General features: G+C 43.6%; 1 protein-coding gene across 1 annotated transcript in view; it reads left to right on the top strand.

The window, feature by feature from the left end:
- The window catches only part of LOC126235011 (uncharacterized), a 473,551-nt gene that overhangs the window by 438,121 nt on the left and 22,666 nt on the right, over positions 1-12,764 (top strand). The window contains exon 32 of the mRNA XM_049943746.1: positions 6,946-7,123. Coding sequence (XP_049799703.1) covers positions 6,946-7,123 — 178 coding nt within the window. The remainder of the gene's footprint in view (positions 1-6,945; positions 7,124-12,764) is intronic.

Raw genomic sequence — 12,764 nt, 5'->3', positions numbered from 1 at the left:
GAGACCCGTAAAATCTCTGGAACTGGGTCATTTTATTTGTATAACTGCCCGCACTTGGGTTTCAGGCTGCATCCCACATTTAAGTTCGATGCCGAGATGCTATTCCAGAAGATTGAGAGCCTCGCTAATTCTGTTCTTGTGTAAGACAGAATTTAAATTAGGCTGGGGCAGCACTGAGAATTTCGGTCGAGGTAATTCGTGCAGCTGTGCGAACCGCTATGGCAAGGTGGCTTAGTGTCTAGCGCACCTGTTTATTAAGCAGAAAACGCAGGTTCGATTCCTGGCCTCGGTACAAATTTTCACTCACTGCTTCAGTCTACATACAAAAAGAATCATATCTGTATCAGACCAATAAAGTCCTGAAATTGTATCATTTCATTTGTAATCAAGTAACACTTCCTCTACAGAATTACGTACCGAACACTTGTATCGTAAATCTCTCCGAAGCCGAAGTTCACAAGCACCAAAATATTGAGCTCTGACCCCGCAGTTAGCGTCTTTAGTTCCTGTGGCGCTGAAGTTCTGCCTCACATTCCCGATAAGCACTTCGGAATTTACCAACAACAAACTAAGAGGTTAGTGAACAGTAATTAAGACCTTATTTGGAGTTAAATGTTGACGATCTTGATACGTAGCCACGCTGATCGATGACACGTGAACCAAGAAAGAAAAGCGAAGACAGTGACGCCTGCACCGTAGCGTGCTTCTTTCTGTGACGTAGAACGATTGAGTAAGACATTCACCCACACCTGCACGCTTGTATCCAGATAGTGTGTAAATGAAACCCCACTTAAACGCACTTACCTGCATATTCTAAATCTACATCTACATCCATACTCCGCAAGCCACCTGACGGTGTGTGGCGGAGGGTACCTTGAGTACCTCTATCGGTTCTCCCTTCTATTCCAGTCTCGTATTGTTTGTGAAAAGAAGGATTGTTGGTATGCCCCTGCGTGGGCTCTAATCTCTCTGATTTTATCCTCATGGTCTCTTCGCGAGATATACGTAGGAGGGAGCAATATACTGCTTGACTACGCGGTGAGGGTATGTTCTCGAAACTTCAACAAAAGCCCGTACTGAGCTACTGAGCGTCTCTCCTGCAGAGTCTTCCACTGCAGTCTATCTATCATCTCCGTAACGCTTTCGCGATTACTAAATGATCCTGTAACGAAGCGCGCTGCTCTCTGTTGGATCTTCTCTGTCTCTTCTAGCAACCCTATCTGGTACGGATCCCACACTGGTGAGCAGTATTCAAGCATTGGGCGAACAAGCGTACTGTAACCTACTTCCTTTGTTTTCGGATTGCATTTCCTTAGGATTCTTCCAATGAATCTCAGTCTGGCATCTGCTTTACCGATGATCAACTTTATATGATCATTCCATTTTCTACTTGTAACATAGTTATGTACCATACAAAAGTAATCAGAAGAGAAAAGTGAAATGCAAATACAAAACAGTAACTGCTTCCGAAATAGGGACTAGGCAACATTCAAGTAACAACGTCACGAATTGAAGCCGGTTCTCCTCCTTATTAGGCAGGTGCACTAACCACTAACCACCTTGGCAAAGCGGTTCATAAAACTGGACGGATTACCCTGGCACGCCTCTCTCCAGTCTCACTGCCGCCCCAGTCTACTTTAAATTCCCCCTTACACGAACGGAGTTCCTGAAGCTCTCCATGTTCTGGAACAGCACCTCACCACCCTTGGTACAAATTTTCACTCGCCGCTTCAGTCTACATACATAAAATACGTAGATAATTTTTCTACGAGGTCCGTAAAATCTCAAAAATAGTGTTATTTTATTTGTATAACTGCCTACACCTGCGTTTCAGGCTGGATCCCACATTTACGTTAGATGCCGAGATGCTATTCCAGAAGATGGAGAGCCTCGGCAATTCTATTAGTGTGTAAGACGGAATTTAAATTAGACTGGGGCGGCATTGAGAATATGGATCGAGGTAATCCGTGCAGCTGTGCGAACCGCTATGCCAAGGTGGCATATATATATGCCCTTAGTTTTTATATTATTTTCTGCACTGTGAACGATGTTTACTGCTTATGTCATTATCTAGAACATTGGCATTTGAGTATATTTCAATTACTGTCTCGTAAATCTTTCTCTTTTGAACAATCTGACTTTTGTCGTTTTCTATTTCATTGCTTTTTATTACTGTAATGCATTTTATACCTTATAAGCTCATTACAGACGCCAACGATTGTATCCCCCTTTTATTTTACGCTGTTCAATTAATCACTGAAAACTAGTGTATGCCTACAGTAGCGACAGCTGGTGAACTTGCAACACAAGCATCTTGTGACTGCTGTACGAGAGCTTGTTTTGAATAGCAATGCTACTGACATGACTCGTGCATATGCTGTTATTTATATACATTTGACGTTGCTGGTGCTGATTTTGCATTTAACATTTGACGATGCGACTACTTTTTTTATAAACCACAGGTATGCCTCTTCATACTTAAAGCCCACAAATGCATATATATGTCAGTAGTACTTTTCATTATGGTCTATTTATTGAATTTAAGCTGTAGACAATCTGCGAGTGTATTTAGTTTTTCCCACATTTTTTGCTGCAGATCTGAAGATGGACATTACAGACCGAAACCGGTAATGTGTGAACAAAAAGTTCGTGACTATAGACGTAAATTAAAGGAAATTTATTCTATATATTGGTCACAGTTTTATTGGCGACAATGTCGCAGCTTATGGAACAAACTAAGAGGTTAGTGAACAGTAATTAATACCTTATTTGGAGTTAAATGTTGATGATCTTGATATGTAGCCTGGCTGATCGATGATACGTGAACCAAGAAAGAAAAGCGAAGACAGTGACGCCTGCACCGTGGCGTGCTTCTTTCTGTGACGTAGGACGATTGAGTAAGACACCCACCCACACCTGCACGCTTATATCTGGATAGTGTGTAAATGAAATCCCACTTAAACACGCTTACCTGCATATTACATGTCGACCAGCTGATTTGAGGGCAGGAGTCCTGCAGCACCAGCCTGCTTCTTGTTTTTATGCTGCTGGCCTCCGTGTCACGATGAAATACGTGTAGTAGTACTACGTGTCGCGGAAACAACATATACATGCGGGTTCAATCCTTTCGATAGCTGAGAAGGGAATCATCAGACATTTTAATCAGGAAAATGGTGAATCTTTGGTATGTTTTAGAGGGCCCTCAGTACCTGGCTAGTGGCTTTACATACAACGGCCCCTCCTACCTGTGAAAATCATGTTGGAGTTTTACACTTACCACCTGTACCTCTAACGTTAGTCACGTTACAACCAAGTGAAAGTAATGCAGCGGCTGGATTCACACTCATGGCTATCAGGCTGGCGGTAGAGGTTCACACCCTACTTTCTTTCAGTTTCCAAGTACATAATCTCATTAAATAGTATATGTCACAGAAAATAACTCAAAAATAATCATTTTCGCCGTAGTAATATCATTAATAAATGAATCATTATTGCAAACGTTCTTCAAACGTATATTCCGTATGTGGTTCGTAGTTAAAATGCCATTTCGAAGGGAGGGCAAACTGATAAGACACTCAACGATCATACCTTTGTACGTGAAAGAAAAGCAAGCACCTGTACTGTAAAAATTATCTCACGCAAATGTACTCCTCTTTACCAACCCTGTGATGTTTATTTTCAAAGGCAGATTAAAATTTTCACGAAGAAAATTCAAAATGCTCCCAACTTGCTAAAGATTGGTTCAAATGGCTCTGAGCACTATGGGACTCAACTGCTGTGGTCATCAGTCCCCTAGAACTTAGAACTACTGAAACCTAACTAACCTACGGACATCACACACATCCATGCCCGAGGCAGGATTCGAACCTGCGACCGTAGCAGTCGCACGGTTCCGGACTTGCTAAAGACTAATAGGGAAATCGCTTCTAGAGAAGAATCCATAAAAAACATTCTTTCAGTCTGCATCAGTTTAGTGTAACTACTTCCACAGGAATGATGAAATACGCGTGGTTCGCATTGAATTTGATCGAAGAAAGAACCCGGCATCGCTTCTCAAAAATCCGTGAGCCAGCAAGGCAGCGGCTATCACTAAATATGCGTGGTGCTCAAACAATTTGTGTTTCGGTTGCTTCTACTATAAATAACATCCGGAATTCTGTTGCAGTACAGTAAACGCTGCAAGCCATAGCGAGTAAGACGATTCTCTAACAAACGGTATACACATTCGAAGAAAGTTTGCTGTAGTGACTGATTCATTAATGAGCGTTTTTGAATAATTTTGTGTGACATATATTATTTAATGATGCACTGCACAGTGAAACTGAGAAAAGGTGTACTGGCTACATTTGAACGTGTACCGTCAGCGTGATAGCCATGAATTTAAACCGCTGCGCTTCCTTCTCTTGATTGTAGCAAAATGATTCAAATGGCTCTGAGCACTATGCGACTTAACTTCTTAGGTCATCAGTCGCCTAGAACTTAGAACTAATTAAACCTAACTAACCTAAGGACATCACACACATCCATGCCCGAGGCAGGATTCGAACCTGCGACCGCAGCCGGATTGTAGCATCATTAACGTTACAAATATAGGAAATATTGATTTTCATGGAAACTAGGGGCCGTCGCATGAAAATCCGCTAGCCAAGTACTCTACAACTCACCTTAAACTCACTAAAATGTGTGATTAACAGATCTGATGGTCCATTTGTGAGCCTAGCTGCTGGAGGACGAAGCCACAAAAGTCTTCGAAACAGATTGCAAATAAAGAAAACAGAGAAAGCATCGTCGATTAGAAACTTACTAATGAAATAGCCTGTGCGCTCCAAAACAATTCAGAGCTGAAGTCCCCATTCTGTAGCGCTGTGGAAGCAACAAGACAAACTGCTGGATTCACACCCTCACAAGGGAAACTCCCCATAGTATCCCCCTCAGATTTAGCGGTAAGATGGCCTGATGGACAGCCCATCAAAAACTGAGCACAGGTCAAGCATGAAAGCAAGAAGAAGATGTAAAAAACTGTGAAAAAAGAAACAAAATAGAAACAGTGAAAGGTCCAAGCTCAAGACGTGCAATATCGAGCTGATTAGAAGAGACACGTCGTGGTGGTTATGTGGTCACGGTGTTGGACTGCAAATCTCCCTCGTGTCCCCCTTTTTTCGCAAAATTATGTACAGTCCGTTCGGTCATTGAAGTGTCTTCTCTTACTGTGGTCACGGCAATTGTCATACTGTAAATTGGTTAAAGAATATGAGGCATGTGGTAAGAAAATATTACCGTCGCAAGTACATGTGATAACATGTGATGAATAGCGAGAGCAGGCGAAATGCGGCGTAAATGAAGACAACGAAGTAAACGGGAGTCAACTATGTTACAACAAAGAAATCCAAGAGTCAAACCTTCCAAAGCGGAACGCAAGAGCCATAAAATGTGGTACTCGTGTAGAAAAAATAGGAGGTACTTACCTCTGGAGGCTCATGGAATCTAGTTAAAACGCACGTCTCGGATACACACCTGCTAGTGATTGGAACCCACTGTAAGCAGTAGGTCCGATGCAATATAACCGCGTCGTGGTACACTGGATAGGCGTAAAGCTTTGTGTTGTGCAGTCATCAAGAGTACACGAGTGTGCCTTCGGCTCCGAAAGCCCATATCGATGATGTTCCGTTGAATGGTTCGCACGCTGACACTTGTTGATCGCCCAGTAGTGAAATCTGCGGCAGAGTTGCACTTCCGTCACGTTGAACGATTCTCTTCATTCGTCGTTGGTCACGTTCTTTCAAGGTCTTTTTACGGTTGCAGCGATGTCGGAGATTTGATATTTTACCAGGTTCCTGATATTCATGGTACTCTTCATCGCTGCCTCGGAGATGCTGTGTTCCATCTCTCGTGCGCCGACTGTAACACCGCGTTCAAATTCACTCACATCTCCCTAACCTGCTATTGTAGCAGCAGTAAGCGATCTAACAACTGCGGCAGACACTTGTCTTACATAGTGTTGCCGACAGCAGCGCCGTATTCCGCCTGTTTACATATCTCTGTATTTGAATACGCATGACTGTACTAGTTTCTTTGGTGCTTCAGTGTATGTTACGCGGAATCAGTTTTTATTTTAGGTCCGTTCCATACACCTAGCTGTAGCAAACGGACGTTACGCCACGATACAAACTCAAATTTGAATACAGCGATCAGACACATCAACGATAGGACGGAAACTTCGTAACTTTATGAAAAAAAAAGGACACGAGATACTTTCTAACACGCATCTCGCGCTTTGTAACTCAACACCGTGACCAGATAATAAACACGCCCTGATTCTTCCAAATCCCTCGATGTTGCATATCTTGAGCTTGGGCCGTTCACTGTTTCTATTTTGCTTCTTTCTCCACAGTGCAGTGCACCTTCTTATATTCATGCTTCATCTACGCTCAGTTTTTGGCAGACTCTCCACTGTGCCATCTTACCATTAAATCTGAAGGACCTATATGTCCATCTTTTCATAGATGGACATGGGATTCAGCTTTTTGACACAGGAAGTCAAATCAAACACCTTTCAGCAGTCTAGTTCCCAAATTTGGCTACAAGTTTCGGCGATTTACTACGCCATCTTCAGGCCCCTGGCCGACGTATAGGAAGATTCCTCCTCGGTTCTGATCGAAACAGGGGCCAGCAATCCTTTTCTTAGTAGACTTCTGCTTGCTATAGCGATGCCTTCAACCATCATCTGCCGACCTAGGTATCGCAATAGCAAGCAGAAACCCTACTAATATCAGTATTGCTGGCCCCTGTTTTGATCAAAACGGAAGTGGAATCTTCCTACACGTCGGTCACGGGTCCCTTGTCGACAAGTCATTGGCTTCTCTTGCCCCACGACCGCGGTGAAGCTGCTATGAAGAAGTAACGGTATTGTAGCGCTAGCTGCCAGAGTGTGGCTACCTGTTGCAGGCGGACGAGTGGCTGGAGGCGACGCAGCGAGCCCTGCGGCTGCCCGCCAGCAGCGTGCTGCAGCCCGACTGCGCCGGCTACCTCACGCAGATAGGGCCCAAGTGGCGGCGCCGCTTCTGCGTGCTCAAGGACGCCTGTCTCTACTTCTACCAGGACAGCACCGCGGACTCCGCCATCGGTGAGGCGCCTCACCCCTCCTTCCTGCGCCACCTGCATGTCTGTGAATGAAAGAATACGCCCTATGAAACTAAAATAAATAATTTAAAAGATGCCCGTTATTCTTACTGTAACACGAGGGATGTCCGTTTTGGTTATATAAAACGAACGTGTACAGATACAGAAAAAATATTTCTTGTACAAAAATCAACCCCCCCCCCCCCCCCATGAACCATGGACCTTGCCGTTGGTGGGGAGGCTTGCGTGCCTCAGCGATACAGATGGCCGTACCGTAGGTACAACCACAACGGAGGGGTTTCTGTTGAGAGGCCAGACAAACGTGTGGTTCCTGAAGAGGGGCAGCAGCCTTTTCAGTAGTTGCAAGGGCAACAGTCTGGATGATTGACTGATCTGGCCTTGTAACATTAACCAAAACGGCCTTGCTGTGCTGGTACTGCGAACGGCTGAAAGCAAGGGGAAACTACAGCCGTAATTTTTCCCGAGGACATGCAGCTTTACTGTATGATTAAATGATGATGGCGTCCTCTTGGGTAAAATATTCCGGAGGTAAAATAGTCCCCCATTCCGATCTCCAGGCGGGGACTACTCAAGAGGACGTCCTTATCAGGAGGAAGAAAACTGGCGTTGTACGGATCGGAGCGTGGAATGTCAGATCCCTTAATCGGGCAGGTGGGTTAGAAAATTTGAAAAGGGAAATGGATAGGTTAAAGCTAGATATAGTGGGAATTAGTGAAGTTCGGTGGCAGGAGGAACAAGACTTTTGATCAGGTGATTACAGGGTTATAAATACAAAATCAAATAGGAGTAATGCAGGAGTAGGTTTAATAATGAATAAAAAAATAGGAGTGCGGGTTAGCTACTACAAACAGCATAGTGAACGCATTATTGTGGCCAAGATATACACAAAGCCCATGCCTACTACAGTAGTACAAGTTTATATGCCAACTAGCTCTGCAGATGATGAAGAAATTGATGAAATGTATGACGAGATAAAAGAAATTATTCAGGTAGTGAAGGGAGACGAAAATTTAATAGTCATGGGTGATTGGAATTCGTCAGTAGGAAAAGGGACAGAAGGAAACATAGTAGGTGAATATTGATTGGGGGGAAGAAATGAAAGAGGAAGCCGCCTGGTAGAATTTTACACAGAGCATAACTTAATCATAGCTAACACTTGGTTCAAGAATCATAAAAGAAGGTTGTATACCTGGAAGAATCCTGGAGATACTAAAAGGTATCAGACAGATTATATAATGGTAAGACAGAGATTTAGGAACCAGTTTTTAAATTGTAAGACATTTCCAGGGGCAGATGTGGATTCTGACCACAATCTATTGGTTATGAGCTGCAGATTGAAACTGAAGAAACTGCAAAAAGGTGGGAATTTAAGGAGATGGGACCTGGATAAACTGAAAGAACCAGAGGTTGGACAGAGTTTCAGGGAGAGCGTAAGGGAACAACTGACAGGAATGGGGGAAAGAAAGACAGTAGAAGAAGAATGGGTAGCTCTGAGGGATGAAGTAGTGAAGGCAGCAGACGATCAAGTAGGTAAAAAGACGAGGGCTAATAGAAATCCTTGGGTAACAGAATAAATATTGAATTTAATTGATGAAAGGAGAAAATATAAAAATGCAGTAAATGAAGCAGGCAAAAAGGAATACAAACGTCTCAAAAATGATATCGACAGGAAGTGCAAAATGGCTAAGCAGGGATGGCTAGAAGACAAATGTAAGGATGTAGAGGCTTGTCTCACTAGGGGTAAGATAGATACTGCCTACAGGAAAGTTAAAGAGACCTTTGGAGAGAAGAGAACCACTTGTATGAATATCAAGAGCTCAGATGGCAACCCAGTTCTAAGCAAAGAAGGGAAAGCAGAAAGGTGGAAGGAGTATATAGAGGGTTTATACAAGGGCGATGTACTTGAGGACAATATTATGGAAATGGAAGAGGATGTAGAAGTAGACGAAATGGGAGATAAGATACTGCGTGAAGAGTTTGACAGAGCACTGAAAGACCTGAGTCGAAACAAGGCCCCCGGAGTAGACACCATTCCATTGGAACTACTGATGGCCTTGGGAGAGCCAATCATGACAAAACTCTACCATCTGGTGAGCAAGATGTATGAGACAGGCGAAATACCCTCAGACTTCAAGAAGAATATAATAATTCCAATCGCAAAGAAAACAGGTGTTGACAGATGTGAAAATTACCGAACTATCAGTTTAATAAGTCACAGCTGCAAAATACTAACGCGAATTCTTTACAGACGAATGGAAAAACTGGTAGAAGCGGACCTCGGGGAAGATCAGTTTGGATTCCGTAGAAATGTTGGAACACGTGAGGCAATACTAACATTACGACTTACCTTAGAAGAAAGATTAAGAAAAGGAAAACCTACGTTTCTAGCATTTGTAGACTTAGAGAAAGCTTTTGACAATGTTAACTGGAATATTCTCTTTCAAATTCTGAAGGTGGCAGGAGTAAAATACAGGGAGCGAAAGGCTATTTACAATTTGTACAGAAACCAGATGGCAGTTATAAGAGTCGAGGGGCATGAAAAGGAAGCAGTGGTTGGGAAAGGAGTGAGACAGGGTTGTAGCCTCTCCCCGATGTTATTCAATCTGTATATTGAGCAAGCAGTAAAGGAAACAAAAGAAAAATTCGGAGTAGGTATTGAAATTCATGGAGAAGAAGTAAAAACTTTGAGGTTCGCCGATGACATTGTGATTCTGTCAGAGACAGCAAAGGAATTGGAAGAGCAGTTGAACGGAATGGACAGTGTCTTGAAAGGAGGATATAAGATGAACATCGACAAAAGCAAAACGAGGATAATGGAATGTAGTCAAATTAAGTCGGGTGATGCTGAGGGAATTAGATTAGGAAATGAGACACTTAGAGTAGTAAAGGAGTTTTGCTATTTGGGGAGCAAAATAACTGATGATGGTCGAAGTAGAGAGGATATAAAATGTTGACTGGCAATGGCAAGGAAACCATTTCTGAAGAAGAGATATTTGTTAACATCGAGTATAGATTTAAGTGTCAGGAAGTCGTTTCTGAAAGTATTTGTATGGAGTGTAGCCATGCATGGCAGTGAAACATGGACGATAACTAGTTTGGACAAGAAGAGAATAGAAGCTTTAGAAATGTGGTGCTACAGAAGAATGCTGAAGATAAGGTGGGTAGATCGCGTAACTAATGAGGAGGTATTGAATAGGATTGGGCAGAAGAGAAGTTTGTGGCACAACTTGACTAGAAGAAGGGATCGGTTGGTAGGACATGTTTTGAGGCATCAAGGGATCACAAATTTAGCATTGGATGGCAGCGTGGAGGGTAAAAATCGTAGAGGGAGACCAAGAGATGAATACGCTAAGCAGATTCAGAAGGATGTAGGTTGCAGTAGGTACTGGGAGATGAAGAAGCTTGCACAGGATAGAGTAGAATGGAGAGCTGCATCAAACCAGTCTCAGGACTGAAGACCACAACAACAACAACACAAAAATCAACAGCTGTTAAACTACACTACTGGCCATTAAAATTGCTACACCAAGAAGAAATGCAGATGATAAACGGGTATTCATTGGACTAATATATTATACTAGAACTGACATGTGATTACATTTTCACGCAATTTGGTTGCACAGATCCTGAGAAATCAGTACCCAGAACAAACACTTCTGGACGTAATAACGGCTTTGATACGCCTGGGCATTGAGTCAAACAGAGATTGGATGGCGTGTACAGGTACAGCTGCCCGTGCAGCTTCAACACGATACCACAGTTCATCAAGAGTAGTGAATGGCGTATTGTGACTAGCCAGTTGCTCGGCCACCATTGACCAGACGTTTTCACTTGGTGAGAGATCTGGAGAATGTGCTGGCCAGGGCAGTAGTCGAACATTTTCTGTATCCAGAGAGGCCCGTACAGGACCTGCAACATGCGGTCGTGCATTATCCTGCTGAAATGTAGGGTTTCGCAGGGATCGAATGAAAGGTAGAGCCACGGGTCGTAACACATCTGAAATGTAACGTCCACTGTTCAAAGTGCCGTCAATGAGAACAAAAGGTGACCGAGACGTGTAACCAATGGCACCCCATACCATCACGCTGGTTGATACTCCACTATGGCGATGACGAATACATGCTTCCAATGTGCGTTCACCGCGATGTCGCCAAACACGGATGCGACCATCATGATGCTGTAAACGGAACCTGGATTCATCTGAAAAAATGACATGTCGCCGTTCGTGCACCCAGGTTCGTCGTCGAGTACAGCATCGCAGGCGCTCCTGTCTGTGATGTAGCGTCAAGGGTAACCGCAGCCATGGTCTCCGAGCTGATAGTCTATGCTGCAGCAAACGTCGTCGAACTGTTCGTGCAGGTGGTTGTTGTCGTGCAAACGTCCCCATCTGTTGACTCAGAGATCGTGACGTGGCTGCACGGTCCGTTACAGCCATGCAGATAAGATGCCTGTCATCTCGACTGCTAGTGATACGAGGCCGTTGGGATCCAGCACGGCGTTCCGTATTACCCTCCTGATCCCACCGATTCCATATTCTGCTAACAGTCATTGGATCTCGACCAACGCGAGCAGCAATGTCGCGATACGATAAACCGCAATCGCGATAGACTACAATCCGACCTTTATCAAAGTCGGAAACGTGATGGTACGTATTTCTCCTCCTTACACGAGGCACCACAACAACTTTTAACCAGGCAACGCCGGTCAACTGCTGTTTGTGTATGAAAAATCGGTTGGAAACTTTCCTCATGTCAGTACGTTGTAGGTGACGCCACCGGCGCCAACCGTGTATGAATGCTCTGAAAAGCTAATCATTTGCATATCACAGCATCTTCTTCCTGTCAGTTAAATGTCGAGTCTGTAGCACGTCATCTTCATGGTGTAGCAATTTTAATGGCCAGTAGTGTACTTTTCTACATAGCTTCCGAAATTCTGGAGGCACTTTTCATAGCGTGGCACAGGTTTTTGTGTGCCTCCTTCAACCATATGGTAACATGTCCTTTCAGCTCGTCATCACCGTTGAAGTGTTGACCACCAAGGACAGATTTTAGGTATAAGAAGAGATGAAAGTCGGTAGGAACGAGGTCCGGTCTGTAAGAGTTGTTTGGTCACATTCGCCTTGTGAGGTCGGGCATTATCGTGAAAAAAACAACACCTTTTGACAGTAATCCTCGGCGCTTGTTCTGTATTGCGCGGCGCAATTTCTTAATGATCTCGCAGTAACCGTGTGTCTTGATTGTTTGTCCTCGTAATAAGAAATCAATCAACAAAATGCCTTTACTATCCCAAAAAACAATGCACATGATTTTTGAGGTATCAGCTTAATCTTCGTTGAGGATGAAGTGTGCCTCCATTCCAGTGATTGCCTTTTTGTTTCAGGGGTGTCGTACGATACCCAAGTTTCATCCCCCGTGGATATCTGAGAAAGAAAACCATCGCCTTCTTCATTGTAGCTTGTCAAAAACTGAAGTGGACTGCCCATCCGTTGCTTTTTGTGTTTTTCAGTGAGAATTTTGGGTACCCAAAGTGAGCAAAGTTTTCGAAGTTTCAGTTTTTCAGTAACAGTTTCATGAATTAGTGATCGTGAGATTTGCGTAACTTCCATAGCAAGGGCACTAAGTGTA

The sequence above is a fragment of the Schistocerca nitens genome, chromosome 2, assembly GCF_023898315.1.
Source record: "Schistocerca nitens isolate TAMUIC-IGC-003100 chromosome 2, iqSchNite1.1, whole genome shotgun sequence".
Classification (NCBI taxonomy): Eukaryota; Metazoa; Arthropoda; class Insecta; order Orthoptera; family Acrididae; genus Schistocerca; species Schistocerca nitens.
This window is presented reverse-complemented; position numbering and strand designations above follow the sequence as displayed.